Source organism: Panthera tigris, chromosome A3, assembly GCF_018350195.1.
Source record: "Panthera tigris isolate Pti1 chromosome A3, P.tigris_Pti1_mat1.1, whole genome shotgun sequence".
Lineage (NCBI taxonomy): Eukaryota > Metazoa > Chordata > Mammalia > Carnivora > Felidae > Panthera > Panthera tigris.
In genome coordinates this window covers 62,684,386-62,703,076 of record NC_056662.1, presented here as the reverse complement: position 1 = coordinate 62,703,076, position 18,691 = coordinate 62,684,386, and the positions used below count along the sequence as shown (strand labels likewise).

General features: G+C 42.7%; 1 protein-coding gene across 4 annotated transcripts in view; it reads left to right on the top strand.

The window, feature by feature from the left end:
• The window catches only part of THADA (THADA armadillo repeat containing), a 327,215-nt gene that overhangs the window by 253,167 nt on the left and 55,357 nt on the right, over positions 1-18,691 (top strand). For all 4 annotated transcript variants that reach the window (XM_007097838.3, XM_042981284.1, XM_042981287.1 and 1 more), the window contains 3 exons: positions 17,089-17,462; positions 18,029-18,147; positions 18,481-18,553. In XM_007097838.3, coding sequence (XP_007097900.2) covers positions 17,089-17,462; positions 18,029-18,147; positions 18,481-18,553 — 566 coding nt within the window. The remainder of the gene's footprint in view (positions 1-17,088; positions 17,463-18,028; positions 18,148-18,480; positions 18,554-18,691) is intronic.

Sequence of the window (18,691 nt, the reverse complement as noted above, 5' to 3'; positions counted from 1 at the left end):
TTTTGAGTTCTAACGTGATTTAAACCCACAAGGACGCTCTGTCCCCTGTATTCTTTTTCCTCTTCTGAATCCATCTGTCATCATTCGTATGCATCAGTTTCCTGCTAGAAAGAAAATTATAGTCTCCAGTTGGAACTGGGGGGTGAGGAAGAAGAGGACTAACTGCCACAAGCACTTCGGGGTTGCCTTGCAGGCCTGGGCAGGGATGGGAGACAGAGCTTTCATTCTCACTGGAAACCCACCTTCAGTTTTTCCTTCTCAGGCTGGACATTTTCCATCCTCCTTCCACAGAGTATAAGTGATCTCAAAAGGCTGTTTCCCTTCCCCTGAAATGTATATAGGATATCCGGCATACTCTTGTCCTCAGGAAGCATTTTCAATACCCTCTTCCTTATAGGGATCATCGTAATTTTTTTTAAAAAAAATTTTTAACATGTATTTATTATTGAGAGACAGAGAGACACAGAGCGTGAGCGGGGGAGGGGTAGAGAGAGGGGGAGACACAGAATCCGAAGCAGGCTCCAGGCTCCGAGCTGTCAGCACAGAGCTTGACGCGGGTTCAACCGTGAGATCATGACTTGAGCTGAAGTCAGATGCTCAACCGACTGAGCCACCCAGGTGCCCCGGGATCATCATAATTTTTGACCAACAGCTATTGAGCGCCTACCGCCATGCCAAGCACTGTGCCAAGCATTTTGTGTGCATTAGTAAGGGAGGTACTAGTGGTCCTTCGTGTTAGACGTGAGGAAACCTAAGGCACAGAGAAAACCGGCCAAGTGTCTCATGTGTAGTGAGACAGAAGAGCCTGGCTCTCCAGGCGTCGACGCTGTGGCCCCGCAGCCCAATCGGGGCCAGAATTAGGAAAATCTCTACCTTGGGGAGGAGTGCCCTAGAACCCTGTTGGTTGTTTTGTCTTCCCATTCCTCTTCCTCTCTCGTAGAACCCCCAGGCCTTAGAGAGGGATCCCCTCTATAGGAGTTTCCAGATCATAGGCTTTCATGGGGATTTTCTTGCCTCATTTCTGTCTTTCCTGTGCCAGCAGTATATGCAATAACATGAGAGTGTACCAGGGACACAAGCAGTTACTAGAAAGAGAAAGCTTGACCGCTCCCAGGCAGCCACCTGCCCTTTTTCCCTTCACAAGTGGCCACTACATGAAGCACTTCCCAATTCCAGACTGCTGGTGACTGCGTTCTGTGGTTCCTTTGTTAGTTGAGATTTATAGTTCAGATCTCATCATTCCGCCAAATGCAATAAACATTTTGTGTTACTAGAATGTAACTTTTATTGTTATTATTTTTCCTCTAAATGCCTTAAAAGTGACCAGCTTATGAGAGTGAAGTCAGAATCCCTAAGTAGTCTAAATGCCAAGTCAATGTGCTTTGTAGATCAATGTAAGATTAGAAGACAGGCTCTCATTTATTACTGCTTGTATTTATATAATGGAAGTTAGGTAATGTAAGCACTCCCAAAGGCCAGCTTAGATGTTGATGATGGTCAAATGCTAAAATCTGTGACAAGTATTCAACAATGCCTTGTATTTGTACCACCTGGAACGTGAATAATATATGTGTGACATGAATAAGTATAAGGTCAATGATTTTTATGACATACTAACTTCCTTTACTTAAGTTCCTGGGAAATATAGCCAAACAATTACAGAGTATAAAAACATTGGCAACTTACAAACACCTGCTTTGATTATTTGGTCTAATTAGGTTAAATTTAACCAATCCCATCTGAACAAATTGAAAACAATTCTTATCTGTTCCCTTGGTCATGCACTTTTATCGGTGTTGGATGCAGATGTGTTTAATATGACACAGTTGGTGCTGTTCTGTCAGCTCTGGGTGGGAGATAAAAGGGAATTGAGAACATATTTTTAAAGTCTTCTGGGGACTTTTTATTTCTGGGCCTACAGCTATGAAATTTCAAGGAAAAAAAACAGGCTTTGTTGTCAATAAATTAGTTGCTTTTCTCCAAAACACTAAACTGTCATCTGAATGGTTGCCTTTGCCAAAAGTATCTTTCCCAGGGAACAGTGAGCTCCTAAAATAAGCAGATGATTCTAGCTGCCTTTCGGAAGTCAGAATAATACAGGATGTGTTATTAGATTGCTAGGTTCATGTGGTGTTTACCCCTCGTTAATTCCAAGCCTTGGTGCTGAGTACATAGGCCCACGGTTCTTAGAATTTTAGAGTTTCGAGACCATTTAATCAGTAGGTGGAACGGAAACTATAGCAATTAAGTGACTTGCCCAAGGTCACACGGCTAGTTAGTGAAATAGTCAAGCTTCCCTGGTTCCTGGTGCAGTGCCCATTTCCATGACCAAAATTAAGAGCCTCGTAGTAGCGTGAGTTGGGCCGAGTGTCTAGACCTGTAACGGAGCTATGTCATGAAACCTTCTTACCCACATTTCCACCCCAAGAGGAAAATACTGTTCAAATGAGCAGCTGGGGTCTCAGATCATCTGTGATTTCAGTTTTTCTCTGCGTTCCTATATTGCCCCACTCCAACAGCCCTCATCACAGATAATCTGTGTCCATTAAATTAGTTAAGCAAATTGTTTTTGAAAACTTATTCTGGACACTTCATATAAATGGAATCATACAGCATGTGGCCTTTTGTGTCTGGATTCTTAATGTTTTCAAGGTTCATCCATCTTGGATCATGAATCAACACTGTTCTTTTTTTATGGCAGAATAGTATTCCATTGGATCAGTATACCATGTTTTATGTATTCATTAGTTGATGGATTTTTGGGCTGTTATAAACAATACTGTTATGATTCATGGACAAGTGTTTGTGGGGACGTATGGTTTCAGTTCTCTTAGGTATTGACGTAGGAGTAGAATTGCTGAGCCGTATGCCAGCTCTAAGTTGAACTTTTTGAGGAATTGGCAAACTGTTTCCAAAGAGATGGTATCAGTTTACATTCCTCCTACCAGCAACGTATGAGGGTTTCAATTTCTCCACATCCTTGATGGCACTTGTTATCGTCCATCTTTTTTATTATAGCCATCCCAGTGGGCATGAAGCAATATTGCATTGTGCTTTTGATTTGCATTTCCTTTATCAAAGGCTAGTGATGTTGAACATACTCTCTACTGCTAACTGGCCATTTGTTTATCATCTTTAGGGAAATGTCTATTCAGATTCTTTGCCCATTTTTTAAAATTTAATTTATTTTTTTTAATTTACATCCAAGTTAGTTAGCATATAGTGCAACAATGATTTCAGGAGTAGATTCCTTAGTGCCCCTTCCCCATTTAGCCCATCCCCCCCTCCCACAACCCCTCCAGTAACCCTCAGTTTGTTCTCCATATTTATGAATCTCTTCTGTTTTGTCTCCCTCCCTGTTTTTATATTATTTTTGTTTCCCTTCCTTTATGTTCACCTGTTTTATATCTTAAAGTCCTCGTATGAGTGAAGTCATAGGATATTTGTCTTTCTCTAATTTTGCTTAGCTTAATACCCTCTAGTTCCATCCATTTGCCCATTTTTAAATTGGGATATTTGTCTTTTTATTCTTGAGTTGTAAGACTTCTTTATATATATGGATATTAATCCCTTATCAGTTATATGATTTACAAATATTTTCTCTCGTTCTGTGGGTTGTCTTTTCACCTTCTTGATAATGTCCTTTGATGTATAATTTTTAGTTTTGATGACATCTAGTTTATTTTTTCTTTTGTTGCTTGTGCTTTTGACATCAAATCTAAGAAACCATTGCCAAATCCAAGGTCACAGAGATTTGTACCCATGTTTTCTTCTTTCTTCTAAAGACTATATAGTTTTATCTCTTAACATTTAGGTTTCTGATACATTTTGAGTGAATTTTTGTATTTGGTGTGAGGTACAGGTCCAGCGTACCTCAGGATTGCGTGTGGCTATCCATTTATCCCAGCACTATTTGTTGGAAGACTTTCATTATCCTTTCCCCCATTGAATTGTCCTGGTACCCTGGTCAAATAATCAATTGACCATAAATATATGAATTTATTTCTGGACTCTCAATTCTATGCTATTGTTCTACATGTCTGTCCTTATGGCAGAACTATACTGTCTTGATTTTCATTGCTTTCTGGTAACTTTTGAAATCAGAATATAAGTCCTCCTACTTTATTCTTCTGTTTCGAGAGTTTTTTGGCTGGGTCCCTTATATTGTCATAAAATTTTAGGAAGTTTGTCTGCTTCTGCAAAAAGGAAAGAAAGACTAGCTAGGGTTTTCATAGGTATTGTGTTAAATCTGTAGGTCAGTTGTCATTACAACAATATTATGTCTTCAGGTATTCAGATCAGAATACAGGGTGTCCTTCCATTTGTTTAGATATTCAGCAATTTCTTTCAGTGACGTTTCTTTCATGAACGCCTTTTGTTAAATAATTTATTCCTATGCTATTCTTTTTGATGCTGTTGTAGGTGGAATTATTTTCATAATTTCAATTTTAGGTTATTTGTTGCTACCATATGGAACTATAGTTGATATTTGTATATGAATCTTTTATCCTGCAACCTTACTGAGCTCATTTATTAGAATTTTTGGGGGCTCCTCAGGATTTTCTATATATGAGATCATGTCATGTGCAACATAGTTTTTACTTCTTCCTTTCCAATCTGGATGCCTTTTATTTATTTTTCTTGCCTAATTGCCCTGGCTAGAACCTCCCGTACAGTGTTAAATGGAAATGGCAAGAACAGACATTCTTGTCTTTTTGGGACCTTAAGGAGAGAGCTTTCTTCACCAGTCAGTATGTTGTCAGCTGTGGGTTTTTCATAGATAATCCTTTAACAGGTTGAAGAAGTTTCCTTTATTTCTAGTTTGTTGCGTCTTTTTACTGTGAAAGGGTGTTGGATTTTGTCAAATTCTTTTTCTGTATCTATTGAGATGGATCACGTGTTTTGTTTTTTACTTTTATTAGTATGGTGTGACTCATGACTTTTTATTGCTGAGTAGTATTCCATTATATGTATGGTTTTTTTATTAAATCACCAGTTGAAATACATGTGGGCATTTCTACTTTTTGGAGATTGTGAAGAATGTGGCTCTGAGCATTCATGTAGAAGTGTTTCTGTGGGTCATGTTTTTATTCCTGTTAAGTAAAACCTAGGAAGGTGATCACTGGGTTATGATAAGAATTACAAGAAACTGCCAAACTTGTCTTCCAAAGGGGCTTACCACTTTGCATTCCCACCAGCACTATATGAGAGGTCTAGTTGTTCAACATCCTTACCTAGACTTGGTATTATTGTCCCTCTAGTAGTTCTTCTATACATGTATATTTTTGGTAAAATGTCTATTCAAATCTCTTGCATGTTTCTTTTTTAAGTTGAGTTCTCTTATTGAGTCTTAGAGTTCTTTATTCTGAATATAAGTCCTTTATACAAATAGATATTTTCTACCTGTCTGTTGTTTATCTTTTCATTAACAATGTCTTTTGAAGAGCAAACATTTTGAATCTTGATGAAGTCCAATTTATCAATTTTTTCTTTGTTTTATGCTTTTTGTGCCCTAGTAAAGAAGTCTTTATCTATCCCAAAGCCACCAAGATGTTTGCTCATGTTTTCTTCTACAATTTTATATATAAGGTTTTACATTTAGCTCTTTGATTGACATCAACCAGATTTTCACGTATCTCATGAGATAAGGTTGAAGTTCTCTTTTTCATTTCTAGCATACAAAAGGCCAATTGTTCCAACACCATTATTTCTTCAAATATTTTTTCCAGCCCTTTCCCTTTTCCTTCTCTTTCTGGGACTCCACTCAGATGTGTATTAGGTCACTGGAAGTTGTCCCACACATCACTGATGCCCTGGCAGTTTTTTCTATCGGTGTTTCGTTTTTGATAGCTTCTAATTCATGTCTCTAAATTCACTAGTCTTTTCTTTTGCAGTTTTTAATCTGCTGCTAACTCCATCTAGTGTATTTTTTTTATTTCATATATTATCTTGTTCAGCTCTATAAGTTTGATTTGTGTCCTTTTAATATCTTTCATATTTCTCTTCATCGTTTTCCATGTTTCTCTAGATTCTTGCCCATATGTAGCATGTTTATAGTAGCTGTTATCATATCCTTGTTTCTACTTCCATTATTATTATTGTTACTTTGGGGTCTGTTTTTATTAATATTTCTCCCAGTTATGGGTCATATTTTCCCATTTTTTTGCATGCATATAATTTTTTACTGGTGCCAGACAATATTAATTTTATGTTGTTGAGTGTTGGATTTATTTTATTCCTTTAAAGTGTTGGATTTTAGGGATGCCTGTGACTCTTGATCTCAGGATTGTGGGTTCAAGCCCCACTTGGCCATAAAACTTAGTTAAAAAAATTAAAATTAAAAAAAGTGTTGGACTTTGTTCTGACATATGGTTGTTACTTAGGATCCATTGGGTTGCTTTTGGATCCATTCCAGGGCCTCCTTTTTTTTTTTTTTTTCCTAGAGAGAGAGGGCATAAGTGAGCAAAGGGGAGGGAGAGAGAGAGAGGAAGAGAGGGAGAGAAGGAGAAAGAGAGAGAGACATGGGACTCATGTTTTTACCCAAAGCGGGCGTGGAGCTCACCCAGAGCGGTGCATGAGCTCACAAACTGTGAGAACGTGACCCGAGCCAAAGTCAGATGCTTAACCACGGAGCCCCCAGGTCCCCCAGGGCTTGCTTTTAATAAGCTCTGTTTTGGCCGGTCCAATCTGAAGAGGAGCCTTTAGTTTAATGCAAATGTAGCTCCACTAACAAGAGCTTTCTCGGTCTCTACCTGATGTCCCATGTATTACAAGGTTTTTCTACTCTAACTGGTGAGAGAATGAACTACCAGGAGCCGAGCTGAGCTTCCAGAATTGTTGGGCTCATGGCTCTCACGGTCCTTTCCGCAGCCTCATGGAGTTTCACCCCTTGTACAAGCACATCGGTGTTCAGCAGAGACTCAGTAGGTTGCCTCTGCAGATCTTTGTTTTTGTACAGATACCTCGTCTTCACTATTCTGACCCACAAATTCCAGCCGCCTCCCCAAACTCAGAGCTTTCATCTTCTCCACTCAGCAAGATCTCTGGGCTCTGAGGCTCCCCTTCTATGGAAATTGCCTCTAGGTAGTAGTCTGGGGCAGTGGTGAGGCTTACCTTGTTTGTTTGGTCTCTGAAGGATCACCCTGCCCATATCTAATGTTTATAAACAGCAATTTGTCACATTTTGTCCAGTTTTCTAGTTGTTTATGGCACAAGGGCAATTCCTGTAACAGTGAAACCTTGGTGGCCTGAAGCAAAAACCACTTGCATCACTTTGTTTTGAAACCTCTTGATGCCTCAACTGTACAATGGGGCTAATATGCTCTGAAGACCGGGGTGATGAAGGTCACATTAAAAAAATATATATGAAAACTTGAAAAGTTATGTCCCAAGAAAGGAAAAAATCCAGTGTTGGAAGAAAAGCAGCTATCAGGGAGGGGAAAAAAAAAAAAAGAAAGAAAAGAAAAGCAGCTATCAGCAGTTAAAACTGATAGCAAAAACAAAGAAATGCATCATCTCATCCAGAGCAGGAGACAAAGCTTCTGCTGGTCCCATGGCCGGGTACACTTACTCCCAGGCTTACCTCCGTTGCTCATCTGGCAGAATGTACTTAACTTCTCCCTCCGTGATGGGGCTGGATTTCACACTAAATAACATAGACTCTGTTGGATCTGCCAGCTCTGCTGTACCTCACAGCATCATTCGTGTGGGTGTTAGTCCGCAGCCCAGTAGTGCCAGAAACTTCTTGAGTCTTAGAGTCAGTTTTTCCCAGAACTGTGAACTGTGGCACCTGCAAGGGACTGAGATAGGTGGTTCTGGCTTCTCTCTTATCCCGGGAGACAAGACAGAGGTAAGCCCCAGTTACTTAAAGGAATCTTCCCAGCTAGCTACCTCCTTTCAAGTTGATTTCACACTGTATCTCATTGCCTAAGGGTGGAACAGAAGCCCCAGGTCTTTTGTGGGGAAAAGGCAGATCTAAACAAGGACGTCTAGAGTGTGATGCTAGGGAAATTCCTGATTTCCTAATCTTGTCCTTAGTAGCCAGTCACTGACAAAGAACCAGAAGCACTGTTTGCTCAGAAGTAATTTTATGTTTGTGTCTTTGGGTTGTCATGTGTTTATCCACAAGTATTTCCTGACTTCCCCCTTGTGTTGGACAGGGGCCGATGGGATGGTGGGTGGAGTCCAGAAGTAAACCTTGGTCCCACCCAATGCCTGATGAGCTCATTTTTAGCCCAAATCCTTTTAGAGATCACTCCCAGAGCAGTCTCCCAAGCACCCTAAGCACAGGGACTAGGTTTTTATTTCCATGGGTTGACAAGATAGTCTTCAGATGGTATTCTCAGAAGCTCATCCTCCTTCCACAGCAGCAGATAAGGAATTCTGTGCTTAAAAAAAAATACATGCCTTTGAGAATATGCTGGGGGCAAGGGAAGGAGGGAATATTTTCAAAGGGACGGGTAAACAGGGCATAAAGGGGTTCAGAGACCTGGAAACAGAAGTAGGCAAGAAATAAGCAGCCAGCACCAGTTCATGGTGTTTCTCAAGACAAAGTTAGTCTCCAGATCCTTCCACCAGGTCATTCTACATGTTGGTTAGTGGAGGGGCCCCCAGGGTCAGGATTACAGTGCATTGGGAGGCGCAGAGGATTAAATCCAGGAATGGAATTTCCCTTCGATAAGGAGAAGCCAAGATTTATTAAATCAGTTGATTTGTTGTTGTTGTTGCAGTTCCTATGGTTTCCTTTTCTCCCCAAATATATATATACTTTTTACTGACAAATTGCGCAAGGGGACATTAACATTCACAGAGTGTACAAATTGTCATCTGTGATTATTTTTAGAACCAGTTTGTCAACTGTTTGAGGTAGGAACTTTTGTTGGATCTGACTGCAGATCTCTCTGACCAGAGCTACAATCCTTTGAAATAGAAAACACTGTCCATGTTGCTGTGAATTAAAAATGAAGTCTGCTTTGTATTTGCTCATGCCCAACTTTTCTAAGGAAGCTGGAGATTCTGGGAGAAAGGGGGAGGATCCAAGAAACTTTAGAACAGTTCCATCTGCAAACTTTTCTTGACCTACTGGTATCAGAGAATTCAGAGCCTTTTCAGTATGTGAAAGAGAAATCTATTCATTTGTTCATTCATTCATTCATTCATTTGAGGCAGAGGCAACAGCATGTGCAAGGTCAGGCAAAGGAAAAAAAACTTCTGATTCTTAGTGGCAAGTGACTACCACAGTGACATAATCAGTATCATTGTCATTTACACAATATCGCGGTAAGTGACTTATTCCATAGCAGTGAAACCATTTTTTTCTGTTTGGTTGGCCTTTTCAATCCTGGGGATCCTTCCCCCCCTTCATGGGTACCGAAAGCTAGCTACTTAGAAGTAGAACATGTTTAATGTGATTACCGGGAGTTTGGCGTCCCCCATAACCATCTCTGCTGGGCCAAGGAAGTGCTGTCTTGGGGCCAGCACACTTACTCTTTCTTTCCTATTTTACTTGGGCCAGTTCAACACAAAATCAGGCTATCTGGATTCATGACTTCACAGTGAAGGCCAGGAGCTTTTGGCCAAACACTAGATGAAGGGGTTGACTTATGATTAGGGGCCGTGGTGTTCAAAAACAAACACCAGTAAACACTAGTCACACACGAATTCAGCATGGCGGCAAGGTGTTTACACCGCAGGAAGCACAGATGATCTCAGATGGGTGGAGACAGTGGTTCTTAAAATGTGGTTCCTGCATAGCGGCATCAGTATCACCTGGGAATTTGTTAGAACTGTGATCTGGGGGGCCCTGCCCCAGGCCAACTGAGTCAGGAGCTCTGCAAGAGAGCACACTAAAGTCTGAGAACCTCTGGTCTGTGGGAGCAGCACAACCACCCTTCCGGGAATGTGTTTAGTGACTGGGGTGCCAGGTGAAACTGCCTTCTATTTTAATTGTTATTTTCCGATCTGTCTGCTGAGTGCTTAGAGTTAAATTCGCCTAAATTAAATGCTCCTATGGCGAAACTCCACTGTATCCATAATTATGTAGCAATGATATCATCCCATGTTTTTTTTTCCCAGAAGGTCCTTATTAAAGCTATTTAGATTAACATGCACCTTTTTAAGATTATGTTGATTTTTTTTTTTTTTTTAAGAAATTTTAACAGATCCATATGAGTAGCTGAAAATCAAAGATGAATGACCCACAGGCCTGCCCTTTGGGGCTAGGCTCCTCCTCTGGGGAGAAGACAGACTTCCCTAAATAATAAGACAGGATTTGTGACATAGGACACTGACTTTCCCTGCTCAGAGTATGTGCTGCAGGGCGCCTGGGTGGCTCAAAGGTCCAACTTCGGCTCAGGTCATGATCTCATGGTTTGTGAGTTTGAGCCCCACATCGGGCTCTCTGCTGTCAGTGTAGAGGCGGCTTTGGTTCCTCTGTCCCCTTCTCTCTCTGCCCAGCCTCTGCACTCGCTCACTCGCTCTGTCTCCCTCTCTCTCTCAAAAATAAACTAAAAAAAAAAAAAAAAATATATATATATATATATATATATATATATATATATATATATATATATATGTGCTGCTTTTAAATCCTCTTTCGGCACCAGGTTGATGTTAGCACCCTACCTTGGTTAGTTAGGGAGTGGCACCTTTGAAATGCAGTTAATTTAGCAATCTCTATTCAGGTTGCAGACATAACACTGAAATCTGCAGCTTGCCAAAGAACCAAGAACTGCTAAGATAACACATCAGAGATTACCAGAGGGAATTGTGTGAATGGACCACTGCGTTCCTTCACACAGACACTTTGCTCGCTGTCCCAAGGGACGCGGCAAAGTCCCTGCGGTTCCCCCAGAGGAGACCTCTGTTAGGGTTGTCATGCTGTCCAAACAGATCAAACTCAGGAAACTGTTACCAGCTTCTCCAAAACTACAGTTCCCTTGTGCTGCACCCTGGTGACGCTTTCATAATAAAACTATAACCAAATGATATTATGGCAAATTTTTCTTAAAGCCAAATGTCTTTAAAGAATTGCCCTTGGGGGGATGCCTGGGTGGCTCAGTCGGTTAAGCGTCTGACTTCAGCTCAGGTCATATCTCACGGTCCGTGAGTTCAAGCCCCGGGCTCTGTGCTGACCGCCCAGAGCCTGGAGCCTGTTTCGGATTCGGTGTCTCCCTCTCTCTCTGACCCTCCCACATTCATGCTCTGTCTCTCTCTGTCTCAAAAATAAATAAACGTTAAAAAAAAAATTTTTTTTTAAAAATAAATAACATCCTTCCTTGACAAGATAAAAAGCTGGCAACATATACCAGTCTGTCACATTGTTTTTGACATTTTCTCGGTCCTTGGATTCCAAACTTGGGGAATTATTTCCCCATTGAACCAGGACTTAGCACAGCTGGAGGTATTACCCTTCCAAGTGAATCCAGCATTAAGCCGTGCCTTTGAAGGCTAGAAATACACTTGCTCTAAAGAAACAAAAAGTTAATTTCAAAAACGAAATCAAATTGGATGTTTAAAATCAGTCACACTTACTTGGGTGACTGCACTGTTGAGAAAATCCAAAGACTTTCCAAATAAGGAGGGCTGGAAAAAACTCCCAATTAATAAGTTTGAAAAAATCATCTAATTTATGAAAAATAAGATGGGGCCATTAAAGGAGGGACTGGACTCTTTCATTGGAACACTTGGCTTTCCAAGAAAGATCGGAAGGAAGAAACCCAAAGCAATCAAAATTGAAATTGCAAACAGAAATGTTATCTTCCAGAGGAGAAAGGTGCTAAACCTCAGACTGAGGCACCCCACCGAAGAACTAACCTCAGTTTTTTGCATGCTGTGGACAATAGTCACGGACAGAAATGGAAATAAGTACCCTGTGTTGACCTAGGCTCTCAAACGTACTTGGTAGCACAGGACATGAAACCGTGCTTGGCCAGGGAGAGGTCCCAGTTGTGAAAAACATTTGGTGGACTCTGTCTTACCTGCTGTGGGTGCAGAGCTGGTAAAGCAGGAGGTGGCAAACCTGGAGGAATTACACTAGAGTCACCCATATCCCTTTAAAACCAGGCTTGCCCGGGCCATGTAGTTAAGTGCCCCCTGACATAGGTGTTTTTCTAAAGCTCTCCAGGTGAACTGAACGCACTTCCTGGGCCCAGAAGCCACTGGGTCAGAGAGGAAAGCAATACGTACCTCTTCTTTAGTCACTGCAGCTGCTTATGTTAAAGTATTGGTCATCTCTAACTCCAGCCTCCTGTTGCAGCTCGCGACGCCCTCAATGTAGGCCCAGGGGGAGAGGTGGACTGTGGTCCCCATGTAAGTGGGAACCCCATGAGACCGGAGCCTGGTCTTTCTATTTCACCGCTACATCCTGCACCTAAAACAACCTGTACCCCGGGAGCCAGCACTGAGGCCTGCCAGGGGCCTTCATTCCAGCACTTGTTCATTCTTTTGAATTCCTAGTGGTTTCCCTCCTTTGATGTTTTTATTTGTAAGAGAAAAGGGGTGTGGTGAATTCTCTACACTATAAAGAAGTACTGGGCTGGAATCAGTTGTACTCTGCTTGGGACTGCAAACCCCTGCCTACCCACACATGCATAAATCCTACAGATCCCCTATGAAAGTCGTGTCTCAGGAACATGATTCTCAGCTGGGCTACACAGCAGAATTAGCTGTTGGCTTCTTAAGACTATAGGTGTCTGCACCCAACTGAAGCCAACTGGATTAGAATAGGCCAGAGTGGGATTCAGGTGTGTGTGGTTTTAATAACCTCTGGTTAAGAACTATCACTTGAGGGCAGTGGTTTTCAAAGCACCTGGCTGGGCAGCATCAGCATCACCTGGGAGTTTATTAGACAGGCAAACTGCACCTGGGTGGCTCATTCAGTGGCGCTTCCGACACTTGATTTGGGACACTTGATTTCAGTGATTCCAGAGTCGTGGGTCGAGCCCCTCATCAGGCTCTGCACTGAGTGTGCTCTCCTCCACTCGTGCACATGCTCTCTCTCTCACTAAAATTTTTAAAGAATTAAAAAATTAGGGGTGACTATGTGGCTCACTCAGTCGGTTAAGCATAAGACTGGCTCAGGTCATGGTGTTGTGGTTCGTGGATTCGAGCCCTGTTGTCGGTCTCTGTGCTGACAGCTCAGAGCCTGGAGCCCACTTTGGATTCTGTGTGTCCCTCTCTCTCTATGCTTCCTCCACTCTCTCTCTCTCTCTCTCTCTCAAAAAGTAAACAATAATAATAATAATAATTAATAAATAAAGTTAAAAAAAATAAAGAAAAGAAATGCAAACTCTCAGCTTCTTCCCCAGAGTTCCTGAATCAGACTTTTGGGGATGAGGCGCAGGCGGCAGTCTGTGGGTTAGCAAGCCCTCCAGGTGATTCTGATGCTCACTCCAGTTTGAGAAACTGTGCTCTAGGTCATCTCTTTGGGTCTTGGTGCACAATGAAGTAGTTAGGAGAAAGTATCTAAATGAATGTCATTTGATAACTCGTAGCTTGTGGTTCTGACCTGACTCCTCCTCGGCTGACACACTAACTCAGCGAACCTATTCTTGGTCTCTCTTTGTCTCTCAACCTCCCCTGGAGCATTTGCCATTTCCACCTCCAGTCAGGCACCTCTGGGCAGCCTTCAGGACCCATCTTAAATGTTGTTTCCTCGTGAAAGTTTTTATTTTGTCTCCCCCCCCACCCCCGTAGAAAGCAAGTGCCCATCACATTCGTTCTGGTCCTTCATTGACTCATGTACTCTTTTTGCAACCTTGGGCAAGTAACTTAACCTCTCTGTTTCATCATCTGTAAAATGGGAATAATAATAGCACCTACTTCTTCAAATGAGTTAATACTTGTGGAATTAGAATAGTACTCAAGTGTCAATTCTAAAAGTAATTATTATTCCTAGCATTAAATAATGGGTATATAACATTCTATAGTGCATGCCACATAAATGTAGCTTTTCTTGCTAACAATTGTAGAGCTCTAAGCATTTTGCAATTTTTGTAGTTGTCTTTATCTTCCCATTAGTTATAAAGCTTTTTAATAGCAAGTAATTTTTCTTTCTCAATTCTGAATCTCTCTCTCCCAAAGTACGTAGTAAATGCTTATGCTCAGTAAATGCTTATGGAATTGTACTGAACCGCACTGGCAACGTAGGCCAAGAAGTCCCAAAGGAGACCTTCCTAAGCCTGTCCCCCATCTTCCATTTCTTTAGGGCAGTGCCTTCAGTCCTTGGGTTCTTGATGATGTCATCCTTTGTCAAGGCCCTAGAGGAAGCAAGTGGGGCTGGGTGCCTGGCTCTTGAGTCTAGTGAATGATGCACTCTGCTTGGAGTATCTCCCTTTCAGATAACAGGTTCGTCTGAAAATTGTCCAGAATGGCCTAGACAGTTCTTCCTGTTTCTTATTATGTTCTAAAGAGCAGATCTCTGAGCCATGTTTCTGACTCCTTGCCAACAAATGAAATTCCTTTTTAAGGCAGTGTTATCCTGAGGCAGCAGTGGGTGGGAAGAGTGAGGAAGTGGCACCTGAAGACCACATGGTGTGGTCTCATCACTAAATTGTAGTGGGATAGGTTTTTAGGCACTGAATAGAGATGGTGGGGCACCTGGGTGGTTCAATTGGTTGAGCATCCAACTTCGGCTCAGATCATGATCTCACGGTTTGTGGGTTCGAGCCCTGCATTGGGCTCTGTGCTGACAACTCAGAGCCTGGAGCCTGCTTCAGATTCTGTGTCTCCCTCTCTCTCTGCCCCTCCCCTGCTCGTGGCTTGTGCGCTACGCTCGCGCGCTCTCTCTCTCTCTCTCTCTCTCTCAAAAATGAATAAGCATTGAAAAATTAAAAAAAAAAAAAGAAGAAAATAGAGATAGTGATACAGAGGTTGAGGATCCCAACTGTCTGGGGCTTCCCTGCTGCTTTGTAAAGATGGCTGACCTCCCACTTGAACTTGGACTTCTGCAGACTCTGAGTTAAGAGCAAAGGTGTGTCTGCAACCACAGGCAGCAGTTGGCGGTGGTGTTTTCCGTGGGGCACAGTCATATGGGAGCCTGAGCCCCCACTTTGCCTTTTGGGGCAAACTTCTTTTTGCAGCAATTTGATGTGTAACATGAATATTCTGTATTCTTAATCCCTGGATTATCGCAAGCCTGTAAGGTTTTGCAATTTCAAGTAAGTTTTTTCTGTTATCATTATCTTTTATATTTCTATTATGTTTATGATAGTTTTCTAGAAGTCAGTAGTGTTGACTGAGTTATGAGATACCTAATTCAGCAAGGCCTTTGATGAAGTCTGTCCTGATGTTCTTGTAGGTAAAATCCCACACACAGTTAGGTAAATGGTAAAGTTAGGAGGATTTATAAGTGGCTAGTTAATGAATTGGGGAGAGTTTAGAGTAGGTAGGGGACGGGGCTAGGAGCTGCCTGTAACACTCACTGATACCCTCTGCCCTCCACACCGGCTCAGTCCACAGTTTCACTAATTCTTTGCGGCCATTTATGGCATGCTTGTCAAACTGAGGTTTACATAACTTCTGTTGGATGATGAATGTGTTGTGTGAAGCATCTGGGTTCTGGGAGGTACCCAAGACTCCTCCCCCATTCAGTGCCCAGTGCTGCCAATTTGATTCCCTCACTGCTTCTCAAATCCATCTTCCCCTAGCCCTTCCTCACTTTAGGCCCTCATCCCTTCTCTCCTAGATTACTGCCTGACCTTGTCACTTGAAGTAACGCCCCAGTGGCATTCCCTTGCCTCCAGAAGAATGTCCAGGCTCCTTCATGTGGCCCAGGAGGTTCTGCAGGTCCTGGCCACAGTACTTCTCTAGCACCATCTCGAATTCTGTGCTGTAGTGATAGCAGACTGTGGTTCCCCACGTGGTCCATTCTGGTTCATGTTTTTGAACCTTTGCTCTGCTTTGGTGGCTCCAACACATTCTCCCCTCCCTTCCCCTTAAAGACTCATTATCATTTACACCACTGTATTGGAATCACCTAGTCATTCATTTCTCACTCTCAAACTGAACTATAATCTCCTTATGGGCAGTGTTCTTATTTTACTTAGCACCCAGTGCATAGTAAGCAGGCAATAAGTGTTTTTTGATCAGAAGTGAGAGTACAAAGAGATCTTGGCACTCTAAAAGGCAGGCCATAAAACTTAACAGGGAGATAAAATTTAACAGGGATTCTACTTGGGTTTAAAACAAACAAACAAAGAAAACAAGTCCTGATCTAAGTACTGAGTACAAGGTGGGAGAAAGATGACTCACCACCCTCAGTAGACCATGTAAAAAAAGAAAGGCTGTGGTTTCAGTTGACTTTAAGATCCACATGAGTCAACAAGTGTGATGTGCCTCCAGTAACCTAGTGTCAGAACAGGGAAAGCCATCGTCCTGTGGGTCATATCATGTGAGAAAATCATGTTCCATTCTACGGGGCCAGACCTCAAGAGGGGTGAAGCATGACCGAAGGAGGGCAGCTAGAATAGCGAGAGAAGGCAAGCCCCACCGTGTGGGGAGTAGCTAAAGGAAGCAAGGGTGTTTTGTGCAGAGAAGACTGGGGCTGTAATGCCTGAAGGGCTCATTGGGAACCACAAAATGCAAAATTAGGCCAGTGAGTAGGAACTCCCAAAAGAGCTTGGTGATACTTTGATCTGCTAACAGTGGAATAGCCTGTCTTGTGAGCTCCGAGTCACTGTAGAGGTCCATCAGGAGCCTCCAAGGAAAGGTGCTGGAGAGGGAACTGAGCCCCTAAAGGAAGTTTGGACTAGCTGGCCTTTTATCCTGCTCAACTCTGAGGCCTAGTGACTCAAGAGGTTCCTGAGTCCATACCTATTGAATGTTGGGGAGGGGTGCCAGGACCACATCTTCTGATAGCAACATTGTGAATTACCTAAACAGAAATTGCTTCTGGGCAAATGTAGTAAGTTCAGACTTCTGAGCCTACATGGGCTAGTCACTTATTACATCATTCATGTGAAATCTGTTCAAGAAAGGCATCTGGTAGTGCCACCCCCATGTACCCAGAGCTTTGCAGTGTCCACTGTCCTTTTGTGGAACTTTGAATAAAGTGATAACCTCTTTCCCTTTGCTTTTTTGCTCTTTCAGCTCTGGAGCATCTTGGCTTCTGGGGGGACATCAGAAGGATCATCTCAAGATCAGAGCTGATGACAGGATTCCCCTATACCTTCACAGTGCCAGGCCTGCCCCAGTACCTCCAGAGCCTCACCAAACTAGCCATCGCTGCAGTGTGGGCAGTGGAGGCCCAGGCTGGAGAGCAGGCAAGGGACATTCCCATATCCTTCTCTCAGCTGTTGGAGTCTTCTTTCCCTGAAGTGCGCCTGCTGACATTAGAAGCCCTGTTGGAAAGGTTTTCAACAGCAGCCTCTGGATTAGGAGAGAAGGGACTGCCGCTGTGGAATATGAGAGGGACATTCTTGATGTTGGCCATGAAGGAAAATCACCCAGAATGCTTCTGCAAGGTAAAGTCTCTGTTGTATTCACCATCCCCTCCGCTCCCCACGTTCTTTGGCAAGCTCACCGTAACAAGACTGTGTAGGCACGATTGGGTTTGGCTTCTCCCGCAGCCGCAGGAAGGAGATGCAGTGTCTAGTGGGCAAGAACTCTTCGTATAGTACTTGTCATGGCTTCATGACAGTGGTAATGATGATGGCAATAAGCCAAGATAGAGAATGGGAGTGAGCCACTCTGTGCTCTAAGAAAGACAGCATTGAAAATTGGCTGTAGAATGTGGCAAAGGGTGGTCTTTATTGACATGGCTTTATTCACGGCCACCGAGAAAGCATCATCAAAGGGGAAAGGGCACTGATTAGGAATTGGAGCATCTAGACTCTGATCCCAGGTCACTAAGGTCCCTCGGGTATGTCACTACTCCACCCTGTCTTGGTCTCCCAAAAGTATTAAGGGAGAAATAAGTCAGTGGACCTATTTGAAAGATAGATTCCTATTAACGGTACAAGTGATGATTATTGGGCTTCTGAAGACTTTCTCCTGAGCTTTTTTCCCCCCATGGATCTGACACACACAGATACTGAAAATTCTTCATCGCATGGACCCCAGTGAGTGGCTTCCTGAGACGGAGCATTGTATCCATTTAACCCCAAAGGAGTTCCTGATCTGGACGATGGATATTGCTTCCAATGAAAGGTTTGTGCCTGATACCCCTGTGCAACCTCGGCATCACACGTGGTCCCAGCAGTCAGTTATATAATGAACTTGCGCACAGTCCTGGCCTAAAGGCTCAGGTCCTGTGTTTCTTTCTAAAACTCTACCTAGGAGCATGTTCTAAGCTCAAGTCATAGGATGATGTTAGAGTTTCACATTAAGAATCAAAAGGTAATTACTTCTGGAGGCATTTGTATGGTGATGAGCTGAGCATTTCTAGCATTCACAGTGGCATCGATTACAGACTGATGCAAAAACCCATCTGTATATAAAGTAGGTTTGGTTTTATTTTGTGTGTGTTTTGGCTTTTTCTAGGTCTGAAATTCAAAGTGTGGCTCTGAGACTTGCCTCCAAAGTGATTGCCCACTGCATGCAGACGTGTGAGGAGGTAAGGCTGATTCTGCCTCTGGCCTAGGACCTAGGTTTTTGTGCTCACATTTGCGGGGAAGGTGTCAATTAAAGTGAGATGTCTCAGCAAGCAGAACCACTGCTGTATGCACATGTGGCCTCTACCAAATGTTATTCA